Raw genomic sequence first — 19,962 nt, 5'->3', positions numbered from 1 at the left:
TGTAATTTTTATTGAAAATGATTTTCTGTCAGGATATAGGTTAGAAGTGCTAAATAACACATGAGCAAGTTGGGTCCAGAAGAACCCTACATCATAGCTAAGTTAAATCTAGGATGGGAAGGATAGTAAATCTAAATGGCCAATGGTAAATTGATGAAATGACGCTCAGCCTCACTGGTCTAGTTGTGAGAGAAATGCCACTCAGAGCAATATTGAGGTGTTTTCCACCCATACATACAACGCGCATGGGAAAAAACGTGGATGGACCCACATTAGGCTGGGCTGATGGCACCAACATTTGAGAGGAAAGGTGGTGAGGTGGGAAAGGGGTGGGGAGAAAGAAAGGGCTGGGGGTGTTTTAGAATCTGGTCAATGCATTTCCTTTGATTATAGTGACTAATAATTATTATGAAAAATTTAATAGGAAAAATCCTTGGATTCTAATAATATTGCAATGGGAAGATTTTTATCCACTTTATATTTTCTTTATAAAACGCAAAAGAACACTTTCATGGAAAATGGTGTTGTATTTTACAAGACTGAAATGGAAATGGAGAAGTTATACTTCCTATCATGGATCCATATTTCATTAACATGTAATTAATATCCATGTTTAATTAATATTAATTTGTACTCAGTGCCCATTGGGAAGTATGCTTCATTTGTCATTATAACTTTCGAGAACTGGTTTCCCCAAGTAACATCAGCAATAAAACCTTTGTTTCATAGAGGGGGAAAGTGAAGTATTATCGATTAACAAACTATCAGATATCTTTTTCCATTGTAAGCAAAGAAAAACTTAGTAGCCTTAACTGTTGTAGTCATTTGAATCCAGGATGTTGCTCAGCATTTCAAAAGCATTTTGATTTCTTCAGCTGATTCCCATTGTGAGACCAGTGCTCTCCCACTCATCATCTTCAGTTTTTCTACAGTGTAAGGAGATAATCATTTTAAGAGATACTTAGTAGTCTACAAGTGATTGGTTTATCTCTTTGAACAAATATGTAGTCTCCAGTCTGCTCTCCATGTAACTCAAATTGCAGACTTTATCAAAATGAGTCTTAGAATTTAGAGACACTCTCTGATTTACATGTGGATGTTTTATGGGTGGGTTATTAGATCTTATTTTTATGATGATTACGAACTATTAAATGGTAATGATGCTGTATTGATGGTATTATAGGAATAAGAAATTCTAATAAGAATTTCTCCTTAAGGCATTTTTTATTTGAAAAAATAAATGAACAGTAAATTTAGAATAAGAAATATTTTTGTTATCTGTATGTTTTTCTGGGTAATTTTGATGAGGGCAGAGAAAGGAGATGGTGTTTAGGTAAAATACTTCTTGATTTCAACCTTAAATATCATGTGGGAAATGAGTGTTTTCAATTCATATCAAATTGTGTATCCGTGTACATTAAAGGTTTCAGGCTGTGAGGAAGAAGTTTGTGACAGAGTTAAAAGAACTGCGACAAAAGGAACAAAGTCCACATGTGGTACAAAGTGTCATCAGCTTAATAATGGGAATGAAATTTTTCCGAGTGAAAATGTATCCTGTAGAAGATTTTGAAGCATCATTTCAGTTCATGCAGGTGATCTGCAGTAATTAGAATTAGCCTAACAGTGGTTGTTTTTGCTTTTCATGACTATTTAAAAGAAACAAAATAAATATAATTAATGACGTTACTAATTCCTTACTCCAAGCCTTAAATTGTCAGAAGTGTGAATTAATTTTCTTTTTAAATTTGAACATGATTTGAACTTAGCTTTCTGGTAAAATTGCAGAGTATTTACAAAATTATTGTGATATTAACATTTCTATAATCTTCCTCCTTTTTAAATCTAATATACCTTTTTCCCTCTCAAGGAATGTGCTCAGTATTTCTTAGAAGTAAAGGATAAAGATATAAAACATGCACTTGCTGGTTTATTTGTGGAGATTCTTATCCCTGTAGCTGCTGTAAGTATATTTTTAATTTTATATTGCATTTTAAAAGTACTTTTTTTGTTGAAGAAGTTACCACATGTGATATTCTTACTTTCTGGTAACCTCATAGACAATAAAGCGGAAACTTTGAATGTAGTGGGAGTATGGGGTAAATCATTATTAGACACATAGCAGAAGAGCATCAATCAGTCTTTTAATCAAAAGAACAAGCCCAGGCCCTTAAGATTTAGAGACTGTTAGGAAGGCAGAGTATTTGCAACCTAGAAGTAATGATTATCTCAAGTAGCTCAGTGTAACACACTGCATTTAATGGCATTTGCTCCTTACAAAATGGCAGCCATTTTAATGCCTCTGAAGAATTTAAAAGTACTGTGACATGTATCCTAGAGTTTACAGGATTGTCTGTTTTAAAAGTTAATTTCTATAGTTGCCATGACATTCATCATACCTGTCAAAATATGTATTCTAAATTATTTAGAAAATATGGCTGCTATAAATATGGTTCCAGTAACTTCTAGGGAAGCAGATTTATAGAAGCTTTTCTAGGTCTAAATTCATTGTGTTATTCAGAAATAATTCTGTAGTTACTAGTAACATAGCATGGTATAAATAGGATTCGGGGATTTTAGAATACTTGGACATGCTAGATTTTTTTGTTTCCTGGGTTTTTTGTGGTATGTGTTATGCCACTCACTTTATACTACGTACTGCTGTATAAATGATATTCTTTATATATATACGTATAATTTCATTTAAAAACACTTATGGAGGTAAAATTGACTTAAATTACACATATTTAAAGTGTACAATTAGACATATGTATATGCCTGTAAAACCTTCACCACAGTCAAGATAATGTACGTACCTATCGTACTTCAGAAGTTTCCTCACGTTCCTTTTTAATCCCCCCCCCCACTCACTCCACATTGTTCTCAGGTAACCATTGATCTTTCTATTCCTCTACTTAGTACCATTGATCTTTCTATTCCTCTACTTAGTTTTGGGTTTTCTAGAATTTTTTTTTTTTTTTTTGCGGTACGTGGGCCTCTCACTGCTGTGGCCTCTCCCGTTGCGGAGCACAGGCTCTGGACGCGCAGGCTCAGGGGCCATGGCTCACGGGCCCAGCCGCTCCGCGGCACATGGGATCCTCCCGGACCGGGGCACGAACCCGTGTCCCCTGCATCGGCAGGCGGACTCTCAATCACTGCGCCACCAGGGAAGCCCTAGAATTTTATATTAATGGAATCTTACAGTACAGACTCTTTTTTCTGGCTTCTTTCACTCTGCACAATTATTTTGAGTTCCAACTATGTTACAGAATATATCAGCAGTTTATACATTGTTGACTAGTATTTCATTGTATGGATATACCACAGTTCGGTTATGTGTTTATCTGTTTTTGGACATTTGGGTTGTTTCAAGGTTTTATTTTTATATAAATTTATTTATTTTTGGCTGCATTGGGTCTTTGTTGCTGCGTGCGGGCTTTTCTCTAGTTGCGGCGAGTGGGGGCTACTCTTCGTTGTGGTGCGCGGGCTTCTCATTGCAGTGGCTTCTCTTGTTGCGGAGCACGGGCTCTAGGCATGTGGCCTTCAGTAGTTGTGGCTCGCATATCTGATTTATTCTTTTATAAGTTGTGCTTTTGGTATCGTACCTATGAAGTCTTTGCCTAACCCAGGGTAACAAAAGTTTTCTATATTTCGGTTTCGGGATTTACTTTTAGGTCAGGGATCTATTTTGAGTTAATTTTGTATATGGTATGAGGTATGGATTGAAATTTTGTTTTGTTTTGTTTAATTCTTTTTGTTTTTGCAAATAGCATCCAGTTGTTCTTGTACCATTTCACTTGTTTGTTTACAACTCTTTCTAAGTACATTAGTTCCTTTGTCAGAAAATTCAATTGACTCTATTTGTGTGGGTCTTTTTCTGACTCTATTCTGTTCCAATGATCTGTATGTATATTCTTACAACAATGGTATACTATGTTAATTACTGTAGTAAGTTAGAAGGCAGGTAGTGTATATACATCTTCCAACTTTATGTTTTTTCAAAAAAATTTTGGCTTTTCTAGGTCTACTGCATTTACATATAAATTTTAGAATCACCTGGTCCATTAAAAAAAATCTAGTGGGATTTGATTGGGATTGGATTAAATTAGTCAATAAATTGGGAGGACAGACATCTTAATATTGATTCTTGCAATTCATGAACATAGTTTCTCTCCTTTTACTTAGGTCTTTATTTTCTGTCAACAGTGTTTGGTAGTTTTTAGTGTACAGGTCTTGAGTATATTTTGTTAAATTTAGCCCTAGGCATTTCATATTTTTATGCTACTCTAAATGGCATTGTTTTAAAATTTCATTTTCCAGATGCTCAAAATACTTTTCAATGTACATTTTTTTTTTTGGCTGTGTTGGGTCTCCGTTGCTGCGCACTGGCTTTCTCTAGTTGCGGTGAGCAGGGGCTACTCTTCATTGCAGTGCACGGGCTTCTCATTGTGGTGGCTTCTCTTGTCACAGAGCATGGGCTCTAGGCGCATAGGCTTCAGTAGTTGTGGCGCGTGGGCTCAGTAGTTGTGGCTTGCGGGCTCTAGGCGCAGGCTCCGTAGTTGTGGCGCACGGGCTTAGTTGCTCCACGGCATGTGGGATCTTCTTGGACCAGGGCTCGAACCCGTGTCCCCTGCATTGGCAGGTGGATTCTTAACCACTGTGCCACCAGGGAAGCCCCAGTGTGCATATTTTATTTTTGCCTTATTGCACTGGCTAGGACTCTCAGTACGAGGATAAATAGAAGTGATGAGAACAGACTCCATTCACATCTTAGGGCTAAAGTCATCAATCTTTTACCAATAAGTATGATGTTACCTGTAGATTTTTCATAGATGCCTTTTATCATATTGAGGAAATTTACTTCCATTCCTAGTTTGTTAAGAGTTTTTTTCAGGAATGAATGTTGGATTTTGTTAAATGCTTTTTTTTTTCTCTGTCTACTGAAGTAATCATATATTCTTTTTTGTTCATTAATGTGGTGAACTACATTGATTGATTTTTCAAATGTTGGATCAACCATATATTCCTGGGGTTAAACTCCTCTTGATCATGATAAGATTTTTTTAATATATTGTTAGATTTTATTTGCTAGGTTTTTTTCTTTTGAGAATTTTTGCACTTATCTATGTTCATGCGGGCTGTTGGTCTGTGGTTTTCTTGCAATGTCTTTGTTTTTAGTAACAAGTTAATGTTGGAGAAGTTTGTGCAGAATTGGCTCTACATCTTCCTTTGGAGTTGGGTAGAATTCACCAATAAAGCCACCTGGCCTGGGATTATTCTCGTGGCAAGCTTTTTAACTACCAGATAATTTTCTTCAAAATACATAGGGCTGCTCAGACTGTTTCTTCTTGAGTACGCTTTCATGTCTTTCTAAGGAGTTTGCCCATTTTGTTTGAATTATCCAATTTATTGTAAAGTTAGACATAATATTCCTTTAGTTTCTTTAAATAGCTATAGGATCTGTAGTGACCTCTTCCATTCCAAATATTGGTAGTTTGTGACTTTTCTCCTGATCTGTCTGGCTAGAAGTTTATTGATTATATTGATCTTCTCAGAGAACTAGCTTTTGACTTTATTGATGTTCTCTATTTTTCAGTTTTCTATTTAACTCATTTCTACTTGGATTTTTATTATTTTTCTTCTACTTACTCTAAATTTGCTCTTTTTTTCCCTGCTAGTTTCTTAAGCTGGAAACTGAGGTCGTCAAGACCTTTTCTCTCTTCTAATATAAGCACTTAATGCATATATTTCCCTCTAAGTAGTTCTACCGTGGCAGCCCACAACTTCTGATCTCTTGTGTTTTCATTTTCATAAAGCTCAGAATACTTTCTGCTGTCCTTTTTGAAATCCACAGGTTATTTAGAAGCATTTTATTTAATGTCTGAACATTTGGGGATTTTCCAGAGATCTTCAGGTTACTCATTTTTAATTTGTGGTTGCAGAACATATTTGGTATGCTTGAATCCCATTAGATGCATTGAAATTTGTTTTTTGGGCCAGAATATCATTTATTTTGATGAATGTTCCATGTGCACTTGAAAAGACTATGTATACTGCTGTTGGATAGAGTGTACTATGAATATCAATTAGGGCAAATTGGTTAATAGTGTTTTTCAACTCTGCTGATTTCCTCTCTACTTGTTCTGTCAACTACTGAGAGAGGAGTATTGAAATCTGACCAACTGTTTCTCTTTGCAGTTCTGTCAATTTTTGCTTGCTGTATGTTTAAGCTCTATCATGAAACACATGTATGTTTAGGATTGTATATCCTCTTTAATTAACACCATTATCATTGTGAAATAACCTTCTTTATCTCTGATAATATTCTTTGCTCTGAAATCTACTTTATCTGATATTAATATAGCCACTCCTGCTTCCTTTTGATTGTATAAGGGTAGTATATCTTTTTCCATTTTTTCCTTTTAATCTACTTGTGTTTTTATATTAAAATATATACATATATATATATATTTTTTTTTTTGTAGGCAGGATATGGTTGGTTCTTGCTTTTTTATCCAGTCTGACAATCTCTGCCTTTTAATTGGGCACCACATACATTTGATATGATTAGTGATACAGTTATTTTAAATCTGTCATCTTCTGATTATGTTTTTAATTTTCCCATCTGTTCTTTGTTTCCTTTTTCTACTATTTTTTTGGATTAATTGAATATTTTTGTGATTCTTTTATCTCCTTTGTTGGCTTATTAGCTATATCTCATTGTTTTGTCATTTAATTGTTTATGGTATACATCTTTAACTTATCATTGTCTACCTCAAGTGATATTATACTGTTCATGTGTAGTGTAAAAACCATACACAATGGTACACTTTAATTTCTTCCCTGAAAATTCTCACACAGCAGTAAGCTGGGGCCATCAAAGGGCTCACCTCATCTATATTCCATTCCTCAGGGGTCACTTTCTTTTGTTGACTGATGTATAATGTTTTACGTATCATTTCATATATTTTGTTCCTTTTTGGTTGTTTCAGATGGTAAAATAAGTCTAGCCCCCTTTACACCACCTTGGCTAGAAATGGAAGTTAGTAAGATTCACTTTATTCAGGTTTTATTCTATTTAAAATATTTTAAAATGAAGAAATTTATTTTCATACTGAGAATCAAATGTAACTGTTTTGACTTTTATTTTTAAATACTGAATTAATTGACTTGTGATCAATGTGTTCATATGGAATGATTTATGGTATTCAGGTCCTATCTTTAGAACATGTTCAGAAAATATGGACAGGGAATTGTAAGAAAAATTAAGAATTTAAAATATTAATGACATAGCAGTTGTAGAGATTGGCATGATTTTTTTTTTACCAGTTTTGAATATTTACTTATAGTTAAATACTTGAAGATTTTTTAAATGAGTACAAACAGAAGTCATGAACTATAAGTTTGTAAGTAGTTTGAGTCAAATACCCCACCCCCACTCTCACCTCAGTTTTAACCGTGAAAATAGGTTCATTTTGCCAAAAAGAAAACATGATCATTTATAAAACCACATCAGCTTAGCTATGAAGTAGCTATGTACTTAATGAAGTACATCATTAGTGCATGGACTTCAATTTCTTTTCCTAGAAATGGTTTGAAACGCTGCATATCCATCCCAAATTGTCATTTGTGCTTCCCCCTTGTCTGAAAAATCTGTTTTTGCCAGATATCTGAGATTATGTTGTAGTTTCTAAGGTAACTCATCAAAAGGAGCAGACTGTGGGAAGAAAGACCCTTGACTGTGGTCCATTATTACTGTGTTGCCTAATTCTTCTTTTATGCCATGTTTGCTTTTGTATTTTATTTGTTTACTAGGGCTGCCCTTACAAAGTACCACAAACTAGGTGGCTTAAACAACAAAAATTTATTGTCTCACATTTATGGAGGCTAGATATCTAAGAGCAAGATGTTGCCAGGTTGATTTTTTTCTGAGTGCTGTGAGGAAGATCTGTTCCATGCCTCTTGCCTAACTTCCGGTAGTTTACTGAAAATCTTTGACCTTCCTTGTCTTATAGATGTATCACCCTGATCTTTGCCATCATCTTCACATGGTGTTATCCTTGTGTGCATGTCTTTGTCCAAATTCTCCCCCCCCCCACCTTTTTAAAATTAATTTTTATTGGAGTGTAGTTGCTTTACAATGTTGCATTAGTTTCTACTGTACAGCAATACAGCTATACATATACATATATCCCCTCTTTTTTTGATTTCCTTCCCATTTAGGTCACCACAGAGCATTGAGTAGAGTTCCCTGAGCTGTACAGTAGGTTCTCATTAGTTATCTATTTTATACCTAGTATCAATAGTGTGTATATGTCAATCCCAGTCTCCCTATTCATCCCCCACCCCCTTTTTTAAGGACACCAGTCATGTTGGAGTAGCCCCCGCCCCAACTTCAATATGACCTCATTCTAACTTAACTAATTATACCTGCAATGACCTATTTTCATATAAGGTCACATTATGAGGTATGTGGGGTTACGACTTCAGTATATGAATTTTGGGACAATTCAGTCCATAACACCAGCCTCTTCACATAGAACTCCTTCTGTCTGGAACATTCTTGCCTCTCAAATAACCTCCAGCCTCCTTTCCTGGTTAGATTCTACTTATTTATTCATTATATGTATTGAGTGCTTTCTGTGTGTCAGGGCCTCTTCCATCCACAGGGAATGATCAAGGTAGGAAAGACTCCCTGCTCTTACTGAGCTTACGTCTAGTGCAGAAAACTCAAACAAGTATGTAAAATTATGTATCAAGAGTATATGCCAGATGTGGTGGTAAGTACTGTGCAGAAATGTAGAGCAGGGTAGGGGCCTAACCACAGGGAATACAACAATGATCAAGGTAGGAAAGACTCCTTGCTCTTACTGAGCTTACGTCTAGTGCAGAAAACTCAAACAAGTATGTAAAATTATGTATCAAGAGTATATGCCAGATGTGGTGGTAAGTACTGTGCAGAAATGTAGAGCAGGGAAGGGGCCTAAAAATTCTTGAAGTGGGCAGGGAGTTGAAATTTTAAATAGAGTAATGAGGAAAGATCACCACCTTGAAAGAGATGGTGACGATTGAGCAAAAACCAAAGGAATAAGGGAGTAAGACATGCTATATTTGGGGGAAGAGCTTCTTAGGCAGAAGGAACCAGTGCAGACATCCTGAAGCAAGAGCATGTTTGATGTGTTCTAGGAGCAACAAAGAAGCTAGTGTGGCTGGATCCTAGTGCAGGGGGCCAGAGTAGTGGGAGATAAGACCAGAGAGGTTAAATGGGAGGCTATTGCAGTATTTTAGGTAAAGTAATGCCGAATTCAGCTTAGATGTTACTTCCTTCTGGAGTTTTTCCATTGGGGTCTCTTCTGAGTGCTCCAAGAGGACAGAGAATTTCCTCTTAGAGCTCCTGTTATACCACACATTCATCTGCTTGTTCACCCAGGGCTGGGACCTGGTTTATCTTACTCAACATTTGGTCATTTGGTATATTATGGGAGTTCCTCAGATACTCAGTGAATTATTGACTAATTTCAAACCTTACAGAAACTTACTGTAATCCTTGTATAGTTTGATCTAACACTTGTAACCATTTTCTTTGTGTTTTTATATTATCTTTTTACCTAGGCTGTTAAAAATGAAGTGAATGTTCCCTGCTTGAAAAATTTTGTGGAGATGCTTTATCAGACTACTTTTGAACTGAGTTCCAGAAAGAAGCATTCATTGGTATTGAGAAACATTTCAAACCTTCATATGTTTAATTAGGAGTTTTAGTAATTGATTTATGAATTTAGTTGGGTTTTTTTAGTAGAGTTTTAAGAGAATTGTAAAAATTGAAATTGTAAAATATCCAAAGTGTAACACAAGGACAAATTTTACCTATTTTCTCCTGCTGTTTTCAAAACTTTCTGTTCTTAATTTTACTAGCTCTGTATTTGATAGGTTATTCAGACTTCATTCTAGGTATTTACCTGTCTTGACAGATGCTATAAATTATGTATTAGAATGAAGGAAAAGTTAAGTGTAGTCTCATATTAAGCCATAAATTCCTTTATTTTACATTATAATAAATTATATTCTGAAGCATTTGATTATTTAGGAGCTATTGTCTGTCTAATTACATCTTTTCTATTCAGCGATTTAAAGCATTTTTTTTCCATTTCACCATCCACTTCGGTAACTTTGAGGGGTTTTTCTGTAAATTTGCATGCAGCTTGGAGAAAGTTTGGAGAATTGGACAAATACTTGACTGTTTAAGATAGAGGTATAATAATAATAAACACTGGTTTTGCCAGGCATTGAGCCAAGTGCTTTACATTCTTTGTCTTACTTTAAGCCTCACAACCCTATAGCATGTGTGTGATTAGCATTCTCCACTTTACATGTTAGGAAAGTGAGGCTTCGAGCACTTTAACATACCCTCCCTGAAGTCACACACCTGATGAATAGAAAACTGCAACATTAATGCCGGTCTGTCCTCTGATCCCAGGGCCACTTTACTGGTTAGAGGAGGAATGGGTCTAGGGAGAAATAATAGCATATTTCTCACTTGGGGAGATGTGATAGATCAGGAAATTGTTCTTATAGAAAATCTGCCCTTTATATCATTCTTTGTTAGATTACTCCCTGAGATCGTATTTTTTAAATTACAAATGGGAAAACTGCTAATAGAATTTTTTTTGTTTATGAGAATGAATGAAATATAATTTACAAGTCCAGTGCTTTTTCATAAAAATGTTATTCTCTTTCTTCTGTCTCCTATAGGCTCTATATCCATTAATTACCTGCCTTTTATGTGTCAGTCAAAAACAGTTTTTTTTAAATAACTGGCATATTTTCCTACAGAACTGTTTGTCACATTTAAAGGTAAGACTTAATCTCATTTCTGACCTGTAAATACTGACTGTAGTGTATTCACTTATGCATATACATTGAACAATATATAATAAAACTTTTAGTACTATAGTTCATTTGAATAGTGATACTTCAACATATTCCTTATACGTACTTCATTCCTTCTATAGGGAATCATGTTATAGACATGAATAAACGGTTGATTAAAAATTTAGTTGGTCTTAATGAATGCAAAATTATACATTTGTAATGATTGTTTATATTATCTTGGATCTAGCAATATTTGTTAATAAATAAATTCCTTTGGAATTTCGGAGTATTAGTTAATCTTATAAAACTCTCCAGATGCTTATTTTGCGTTTTCTCTTGAGAATATTGAGTAATGTTGGCTCAAGTCTGAATAATATGAAAAAAGCCTCGATAATAAAATATCAGTAAAAGCACATTTAGTGTTAACTATGCCCAGCCAAATCTGAAAGTATGGTACTGGATCCACATAGACGGGAGAGCTCCTGCAATGATTCTGACTTGAATCAAAGGGGTAATTAATTGTTATTAACACTGTTTGGCACATCTATGTCCAGTCTCTTAGGATTGAAAACAAAACTGTGAGCTAGAAGGATCATTATCTGCCCAGGATGCTCTGCTGGCAGAACCTAACAGGATCTTCTTTTCTTCTGTGGATAAGACCACAGTTAATATCTGACACAGAACGTGGGAATATTCCTCATCTGCATGTCATGTGAATGCTTGATTTGAATACCATTTTGATACATAAATGGATATATTTGAATATTTGCTTACATGTTATAGAAACATGCAGACATGGCATTTCATTTTCTGTTATTCCTCTAAGTTAGGGTTAAGACTGAAAAACTTAAACTTGGAAGACAATGAAACCAAGGCACAGAGAGATTAAATGAGTTGTCTCTGACCCTACAGCTCATCATGATATTGTAAGAAATAGGACTGGTTTTTTCCCCTCACTTAAGGATTGATTCACTGGACAACGTTATCCTATATATCTTTTTTTTTTTTAATGATTTTACATATCATTTTGAAAAATACTTCGATTTCTTAGTAAGGTGTACTAAAATATGTCTTTGAAAAATATTTTTGGCTATTTTCCTCCTAGATATACATACACTGATGTTATTCATATTTGGGTGAGAATTGATATATTCTCTTTGCTCTGTTTATGAAAATTCCCAGGGCCAATCAAGCTGGTTAAATTCTTTATGTCATGAAACCAGAAAATAAGTTTTATTTAAGTACATTATATTGTTTCTGTCCTTATTTTGATAATTCATACAGATTTAGGTACTGAAAGGGAAATGATCATTTTCTGGGTAGTATGATTCTTCAAACTTTTAATAACATACTTTAAGACACGCGTTTAAGTGTTTCTGGAAGTTTGCTTTGTTTCATGACAATTCATACTTTTCTGTTGCTTGTTGGAATGTTTTTATACATATACGTTTGCACCTAACATATTTGCAGTTCTTTCGCAGTACTTTAACTTTTTTTTTTTTTTGGCTTAAGGCTTTCATTTAAAATGCTCTTTTCTTTGAACCCTTACCTCCTGTTAAATATTTCTGGCATATTGTCCATTTTCATTAATGGCTGTGTTAATCTGCCAGGCTAAAGGAGATAAGAACCACTTAGCATGAATATTTGGAATATAGTTGTCTTGACCATTAACCTTTAACTTACATTAAGGCTCTATTCAGCAGAAATTTTATGACTTGGTTCCTGCTTGTTAAGTTTTAGATACTGTGGCTATGCTACATAGTTGAGGTAAGGAGTCGAGCATTCAGGGAAAAACTATGCTAATTATCTCTTGTGACAGGTATAATTTATTTGTTTTGTATACAGGAAAAATTGGTCCAAGATAAAGGTCTTACCTAAATTGATTTTGTTTTGAGATTCAAGTAATCTCTTGAGTTTAAAAAAATCTGTAACACTTTTCCGTTTATTAGACCTACTACTCCTTAAAATAGATTTTTATTAGTATTTATTATAGGCTAGATTCTCTAAGTACAGTATCTCATTTAATTCTTACTATAACTGAGGCCGAAAGAAGATAACTAAGCAACCCAAGTTTAGGGAGCCAAAAAAGTGATAGAGATAGGATTTGCATCTAATCCATCCAGTTCAATAAAATTTGCTCTTTCTGGTCTACCATGTTACCTTTTAATGTACTATAAGGAATGTTGCTTTACTGAGTATTTTAAAAAATATTTTGGGTTATAATTCTGGGATAGTAAAAAGGCATTATTCCCTAGAGTCATAAGAATAAATATGATACGTTTTCAAGGCACTTTAAGATACCGCACAATTTTTTAAAAATTACCATACTAGTTTCTGAAGTTGGTGACCATGAAAAATGGGCATTAGTCTGTAGGTCCATAAATAGCATGAGAGAACATCAGTTTATTTTCACCGAAAGTGTTAAATCTGCTGTTTTTGTCCCAAACATAATTTGGTAGTTTCCCATTCCCCTATCTTTATGTCAAATAAGGTCATTATGTGAAAAATGATTTTAAAGTTTCTACAGAATAATTGAGAGAGAGAGAGAGAGAGAGAGAGAGAGAGAGAGAGGAGTAAGAGTAGATGCCATGTAAAAATAATTTAGATTTTTTTCTACAGTGTATGCTTATTTTCTTTTAAAAATTGAAACTTATTTGAAATCAAATGCAGTACTTTTAGAGGAAAAATTAGATAGTTAAAAATTTATCTATTTTCTCTCAGTTTGAGTGTTGTAGATGTATCCCATGATGCCCAAATTATAGAATTTTTTTTTCTTCAGTGATTCTAGCCACTGTCTTGGACATTTCAAATTTCTTCTAAATAGAGACCTTGGTGAAGAGCTGTCTTGTTTTGTGCTTATTTTCATCTAACATGCATGTGCTGCATCTCATGTTTATGTTTGCTGTCTCACATTGCTTTATTTAGATGCCATCTAACAACAGTATCAGAAAACAAATAGAAACACTCCAGGTGAGTCGTGTTGATGTTACAAAGTAAAATATTGCTTAATCTCCTTTAAGTGTGGCTTTTTTCCCCCTTTACCTATGGCTGCGTTGCATGTCCAACATATTTATTTAAGCCTGCTTCTCGTATTGTAAAAGAAGAGCAGCACACAGCGGGAACATTCTACCGAAAGTTTAATATTAATGTGGTCCCAAGAAGATGAATTTAAGAGAGAGAAGTGATACCGAATGTTGATTTTTAACCATAATCTTCAGTTTTAAAATATTCTGTTTAATTAAAATTAGCTGTTATAAATTATGCTTTTTATAACGTTTTCCAATGAAATTCAGGAGACAGTAACTCAGATTTTGAATACGATTTTGATGCAACACTTTAAAACTACAATCCTACTGGTTTGAGTTTTAAACAAATCTTTTGTTGTTGTTGTTCACAGTAGGAAAAAAGGGAAGAAACATTAAAATGATTGCTGCCAAAGAGCATATTTGCCTGACATCAAAACTGTATTATTTAAAATAGATAAGTAATAAGAACCTGCTGTTAAAAAAAAAGAAAAAAGAATTTTTAAAAATTGTATTATACGTTAATATTACTGGATTTTATTAATGTAATCTGATTATTCAAATTAGACCAAAATTGTAACTAGGGAATTATGTATCTTTGTTTAAGGATCAGATCAATTTAGGATGTTTTCATTATTCAGAGATATATAACAGCATTGCAGATACCGAATAAACAATTATATAATTTTTATCACTTTTTATCTTTTCTGGAATTGTTCATTATAAAATAAGTCTGCTTTGTAAAACATAGTAGTCCATCTTGGAAAGTTGGAAAATCAAATTTTATTTCATGCCAGATACCTCAGCACATAAGATAATCCAAATATTTTATTAACAGTTTATATGAGAAGAATTTTTATGTGGAATTGGACTTAAATATTTCTATTATATAATTTATTATATGTTAATTTGTAGTATTCATATTTTGAAAGGATAATTTAACTATGTGAAGGTATTATTTGGAGTGTACATAAAACTAATTGAACTCATATTTTGACATTTGAGACCTTGCATTTAAGTGCTAGAAAAGAAAGTACTACAAAAGCTTGGTTGTTATATTAGTAAGATATATTGTGTGTAACTTTATATGTTACTTTAGTTACATTAGTAACAAATTAGTAGAAAACTACTTGGGGAGTGTATTTGAAATTTGGAATCGTGGATTTGTCAGTAGAAGGAGAGACTGACTTTGAGACTCTGACCAGCTGAATAGTTGATACTCCATTCTGAATTATATCAAATTTTCATATACATAGATGTGCAAAATTGTATTTTCTAGTGGTTGTCTTTTTTAAAAACATGTCCAGTGGTAATCTTGTTGCATTGCTTTTAATCATACATAGTAGATGTCAGTTATTCTGTAGTCTGAGAAAACATAGAATGGTAAATTACTTAGTATTTAAAAACCCCCTTTTGTCCATTGTTATATATAAAATAATTGTTTAACAATAAGAAATCTCTCAAACCAGATTAAATAAATGCTAATTTATAGGACTAAATGCATCCTACAACTAATTAACAGATGCATAAAGAGTTTCTCCTACTAAAGGTGATTATTAGCTAATTTTCAAAATTTACAATTAAATCTCATTACATGTCTCTTGTCATTTAAGAACTTCACTTTTTATAATAGCTAGTATGAAGAAAAGGTTTGCTGATCAAATTGCGATTGAAATGGATACTTTTCTGATTTTAAATAAGAATGTTCTAATTGTAAATTAAAAAATTAAAGGTAAACACCTGACACTTACTGAGCATTTAACGTGTCAGGCAGTGTTACAAGTGCTTTTCACGTAATAGCTCCCTTAATCTGTGAGGTAGGTACCGTGTTATCTCCATTTTAGAGCTGAGGAAACTGTTTCACCAACTGATCCAAGGATGGGGTTTGGCCAGTCATTCCTAATTTCAGAGTCTATGCTCTTAACCCACCATTCTATATTCCTTCTTTTAAGTATAATCACTCAATAATATTTTGCATTATTCCATAAGCACAAATATCTATAACAACATTTGGTGTTCTAAATTTTAACTGTGTATGAGCTGCAATGAATTACAGCAAAGATGAGCAATCCTTTTATCATTATTTCAGTATTGTTGTGTGTCCCATTTACCATCAGGTAAGTTGAAGTGTGTATAATTTCAGAGTTCTTAGAGATACTAGTAGTATTTTGTTTTGAGAATATAAGGGATGGCTCAATTTCCTTATTTATGGTTGCTTTTGAGCTCTCTGTACTTACTGTATACTAAATATATACTTACATATTTAAACCTGTTTTAGATTGAATAAAGAAGGGAATGGAGAGGGCTTTTAGTTGTTGACAGAGAATATAATTGATCTTAAATTATTGCAAGTACTTTGATAAATAAGCTTATTTTTATTCTCTTTTGCTTCTAAACAGAATAAAGATCCTAAAATGTCTCGAGTTGCACTGGAATCTTTGTATAGATTGTTGTGGGTCTATGTAATTAGAATAAAATGTGAAAGCAACACTGTAACTCAAAGGTGAGTGCCTTTGTTTTAAAGCATATTTAAAGTAACATCTTGGTAAAAAATGCCACACTGATGAATTTTAGTTAACATTACAAATACCTTGAGGAGGAATATGAATTATCTTGACATATTATGAAGGATGCGAAGGATATTTTGCTAATGTTTTGTTGATTTCATTCTCTCATTATGACTAAATCTTTTTTCCCTACAGTCGTCTTATGAGCATAGTGTCAGCACTTTTCCCAAAAGGGTCACGTAGTGTGGTTCCTCGTGATACACCTCTCAATATATTTGTGAAGATTATTCAGTTCATTGCTCAGGTGAGTGCCTCACCTCATAATACCTATATACATGCAAATTGTAAGAGTAGGGGACAAAGTGAGAGAGTGGCATGGGCATATATACACTACCAAACGTAAAATAGATAGCTAGTGGGAAGCAGCCGCATAGCACAGGGAGATCAGCTCGGTGCTTTGTGACCACCTAGAGGGGTGGGATAGGGAGGGTGGGAGGGAGGGAGGGAGACGCAAGAGGGAAGAGATATGGGAACATATGTGTGTGTATAACTGATTCACTTTGTTATAAAGCAGAAACTAACACACCATTGTAAAGCAATTATACTCCAATAAAGATGTTAAAAAAAAAAAAGAGTAACTTAGAGTCATAGAATTTGTTACACATCTAAAAGCATGATAACAAAACATTTATTAATACTGAATAGTGAAAAATAAAAGTATGCTTTAAAAAGTAAAAAATAAATGATGCTAATGATTTTTGTGTGTGTGCAAAATACATTTATATGATTGATCTACACACTTGGAAAGGAGACTCAGAGGAGGAGACACTTAATTTAGGAAGAGTCAAGAAAATGTCTCATAATCCTCCTCTTTGTCTATTTACTAATTAGTTCCTGAGTGTCTTGAAAGATTTTGGAACATTGTTTTCATAACCTGCATTAATCTATGTTCTCAGGTAGAGACACTAGAGTCCGTGGTAGCTTGTTGAATCCAAAGGGGTCTTTTAAGGAATAGAGGTCGTTCACAGAATCACTCATAGGACTGAAGAAACAGATTCTAGCCGAAATGGAAATCCAGAGGAAACTACACTATCGGGCTACCAAGGAAGCTGCTGCCTCTGCCACAGTCAAAAACCTGCCAAATTAGGAAGTGCCCCAAGTGCTTAAGAATCATGTTTCCACCACAGTCCCCACCAGGAAAACAGATTCCTTTCTCCCTGTCCTCCCCCACCTCCTCCCGTACCCCAGTTCCCAAGGGTTCCCGTGAGTATATCACTTGACGGGGTCTCAGTCACATCCTGAAGCCTGTTGTCCAGAGGCATCCTGGGAAATATCATTTTAGCTTTCTAGCCTCTGCAGTAAAGGAAGGTTTATTTGAAGAGGATTAAATGGGGGCTGAGTAAGCAAATCCATGGCTCTGGTCACATTCTCTTTTGGGACATCAGCCCCGGAGAAGCATAGGTAGGGTTACCTCCTCAATTTGGGAAAAACACTTTGGTTCCAGAATGTTCATTGAGTTCTCTTTGAACTAAAACTATGACAACGAAGATGACCCATCATGTAATTATTTTTGACAATGAAGAAATAAAGAATATTTAAATAAAACGAATACATTTCTATTTACGGGAGCACAGAATTAATGATAATTAGATAAGAATAAATGTGTCAGTAAGATGAATGAAAGCAGATTGTGCTTTAGATCTGTTGTTGAGAAAACTTTTGCTATTTGGTTGCATCCCTTCCGCGAGGGTCATACCCACTACCTTTGCTTAATCACCTCACACCAACACTCCTCCAGAACTATAGAGCTCCTCTCAAACATCAGTTACTCTTAGTTAACTTTTCTTTCCTTGGAGATTACCCTTCCCGGAGCCCTGTTCTTTCTGTCCCAGTGTGAACTCCCTGCTCTCCAGGCCTGCCTCATTGCTATCGTCCTGGGACTTCCTTTTATCATTATTTTGGGAATTCCTTCACTTAGGTCTTGAATATGAGTTTGGCAAATGCATGTTTAAAACTTCTATCCTGCTGGTTTGGCTATTAAACCAATCATTTGATAATTAAATCATGTATCTGTAATCATATACTTTTAACATTAATTCATATGCATTTTTCTTTTGTCCAGCTAGATTCAGGAACTTCTTGTGGGTACAGACCTGTATTGTTGCCATTATTTGTATAATTCTTAACATGATACTTAACTTATACAGGCAGACCCTTGTTTTATTGCACTTTGCTTTATTGTGCTTTGCAGATATTGCCTTTTTTTTTTTTTTTTTTTACAAACTGAAGGTTTGTGGTGACTCTGTGTTGTTAGATGATGGTTAGTGTTTTTTAAGCAATAAAGTATTGTTTAGTTAAGGTTGTACATTGTTTTCTTAGGCATAATGCTATTGTACAGTTAATAGACTACAGTATAGGGTAAACATAACTTTTATATGCACTGGGAAACCAGAAAATTTGTGTGACCTGCTTTATTCTGATTTTGCTTTATTGCGGTCTGGAACAAAACCCACATTATCTCCAAGGTGTATGCCCATAGCAGTAGAAAGTTATAAGGATTTATTGATTTTTTTTTTTTCCCTCTAGGAACGTTTGGATTTTGCAATGAAAGAAATAATATTTGATCTTCTCAGTGTTGGAAAATCTACCAAAACTTTCACCATTAATCCAGAGGTAAAAAAATTATAATGTAGTAATTTACTATCCTATACAAATAAAAAAATTTTTTTTTAAGCACAATTTCTGGAATCAGAACTCTTAGGCTCAAATCTCTAGTTAAAGACAAATTAAGATAAATGTTATTTCCTACTTCTTTGGCCTTGTTATTCCCTCGTAAACTCCTGCTCATCCTTTAGATATAAAATTTTCAGATTGTTTAAGAATATTTTTTGAAGTAATTGCTTATTGGAATTTAATGACACTGGAGAATGTAAAAAGACAAAATAAGTGTTATATTTTCTCTTATTTCTTTTAAATTATTGTGCTGGTCCTCCTCATAATCAAATCCTAAGATATATATTTATGTAGTTAACAAATCAGCTCGAAAGTTATTGAAGCTTTTTATTTGTAGGATTTTTAAGATAGGTTAATAATTATTTCCAAATTTTTAAAGTGAGCAGAAAAGACTTTTTATAGATGACATGCTTAACCTGGTTCTCAGCAACAAAAATCACATAATGAAAGACGTTTTCTTGATCATCTGTTTTCAAAAATATTCTCTTCATTGAACAAGTTTATTTCTGAAATTAAATTTTTGCCTCACTGAAACGTTCATACTAAGAGTAGAAAAAATGTCAATTGTGCCGTTTTGTTGTTGTTGTTTTTCTACAGGCTTATTTTATTAGGATTTTCTTCAATCTGTATTTTCTTTTCAGGAATCTTTTTAAGCTTGTGAGAGCTAGTTTAGTTAAAGCCAGATAAAATTATCTATTAATCCACTTAATCAAATCAAGCAAATTGCAATACACTGAAAGAATGAATAAGTGAGGACACTTCTGTGAACCACAGTACATTGTGGAATTTTCCCACTCCCTTCAAGATGTCTTCTATGACTATGTGAAATGACC

The 19,962-nt window shown here is 34.0% G+C and overlaps 1 protein-coding gene across 10 annotated transcripts in view; it reads left to right on the top strand.

The window, feature by feature from the left end:
* The window catches only part of FRYL (FRY like transcription coactivator), a 244,013-nt gene that overhangs the window by 130,501 nt on the left and 93,550 nt on the right, over positions 1-19,962 (top strand). For 9 of the 10 annotated variants that reach the window (XR_014326144.1, XM_082837769.1, XM_082837765.1 and 6 more), the window contains 8 exons: positions 1,424-1,592; positions 1,868-1,960; positions 9,610-9,708; positions 10,747-10,848; positions 13,792-13,836; positions 16,289-16,392; positions 16,592-16,700; positions 18,983-19,069. Coding sequence is in view for 9 of the 10 variants with exons in the window: in XM_082837769.1 (XP_082693895.1) it covers positions 1,424-1,592; positions 1,868-1,960; positions 9,610-9,708; positions 10,747-10,848; positions 13,792-13,836; positions 16,289-16,392; positions 16,592-16,700; positions 18,983-19,069 (808 nt within the window). In the remaining variant the exon portion in view is untranslated. The remainder of the gene's footprint in view (positions 1-1,423; positions 1,593-1,867; positions 1,961-9,609; positions 9,709-10,746; positions 10,849-13,791; positions 13,837-16,288; positions 16,393-16,591; positions 16,701-18,982; positions 19,070-19,962) is intronic. The other variant, XM_082837764.1, reaches the window with a different exon arrangement.

The sequence above is a fragment of the Leucopleurus acutus genome (assembly GCF_964270905.1).
Source record: "Leucopleurus acutus genome assembly, chromosome: 4".
Taxonomy (NCBI): Eukaryota; Metazoa; Chordata; class Mammalia; order Artiodactyla; family Delphinidae; genus Leucopleurus; species Leucopleurus acutus.
This window is presented reverse-complemented; position numbering and strand designations above follow the sequence as displayed.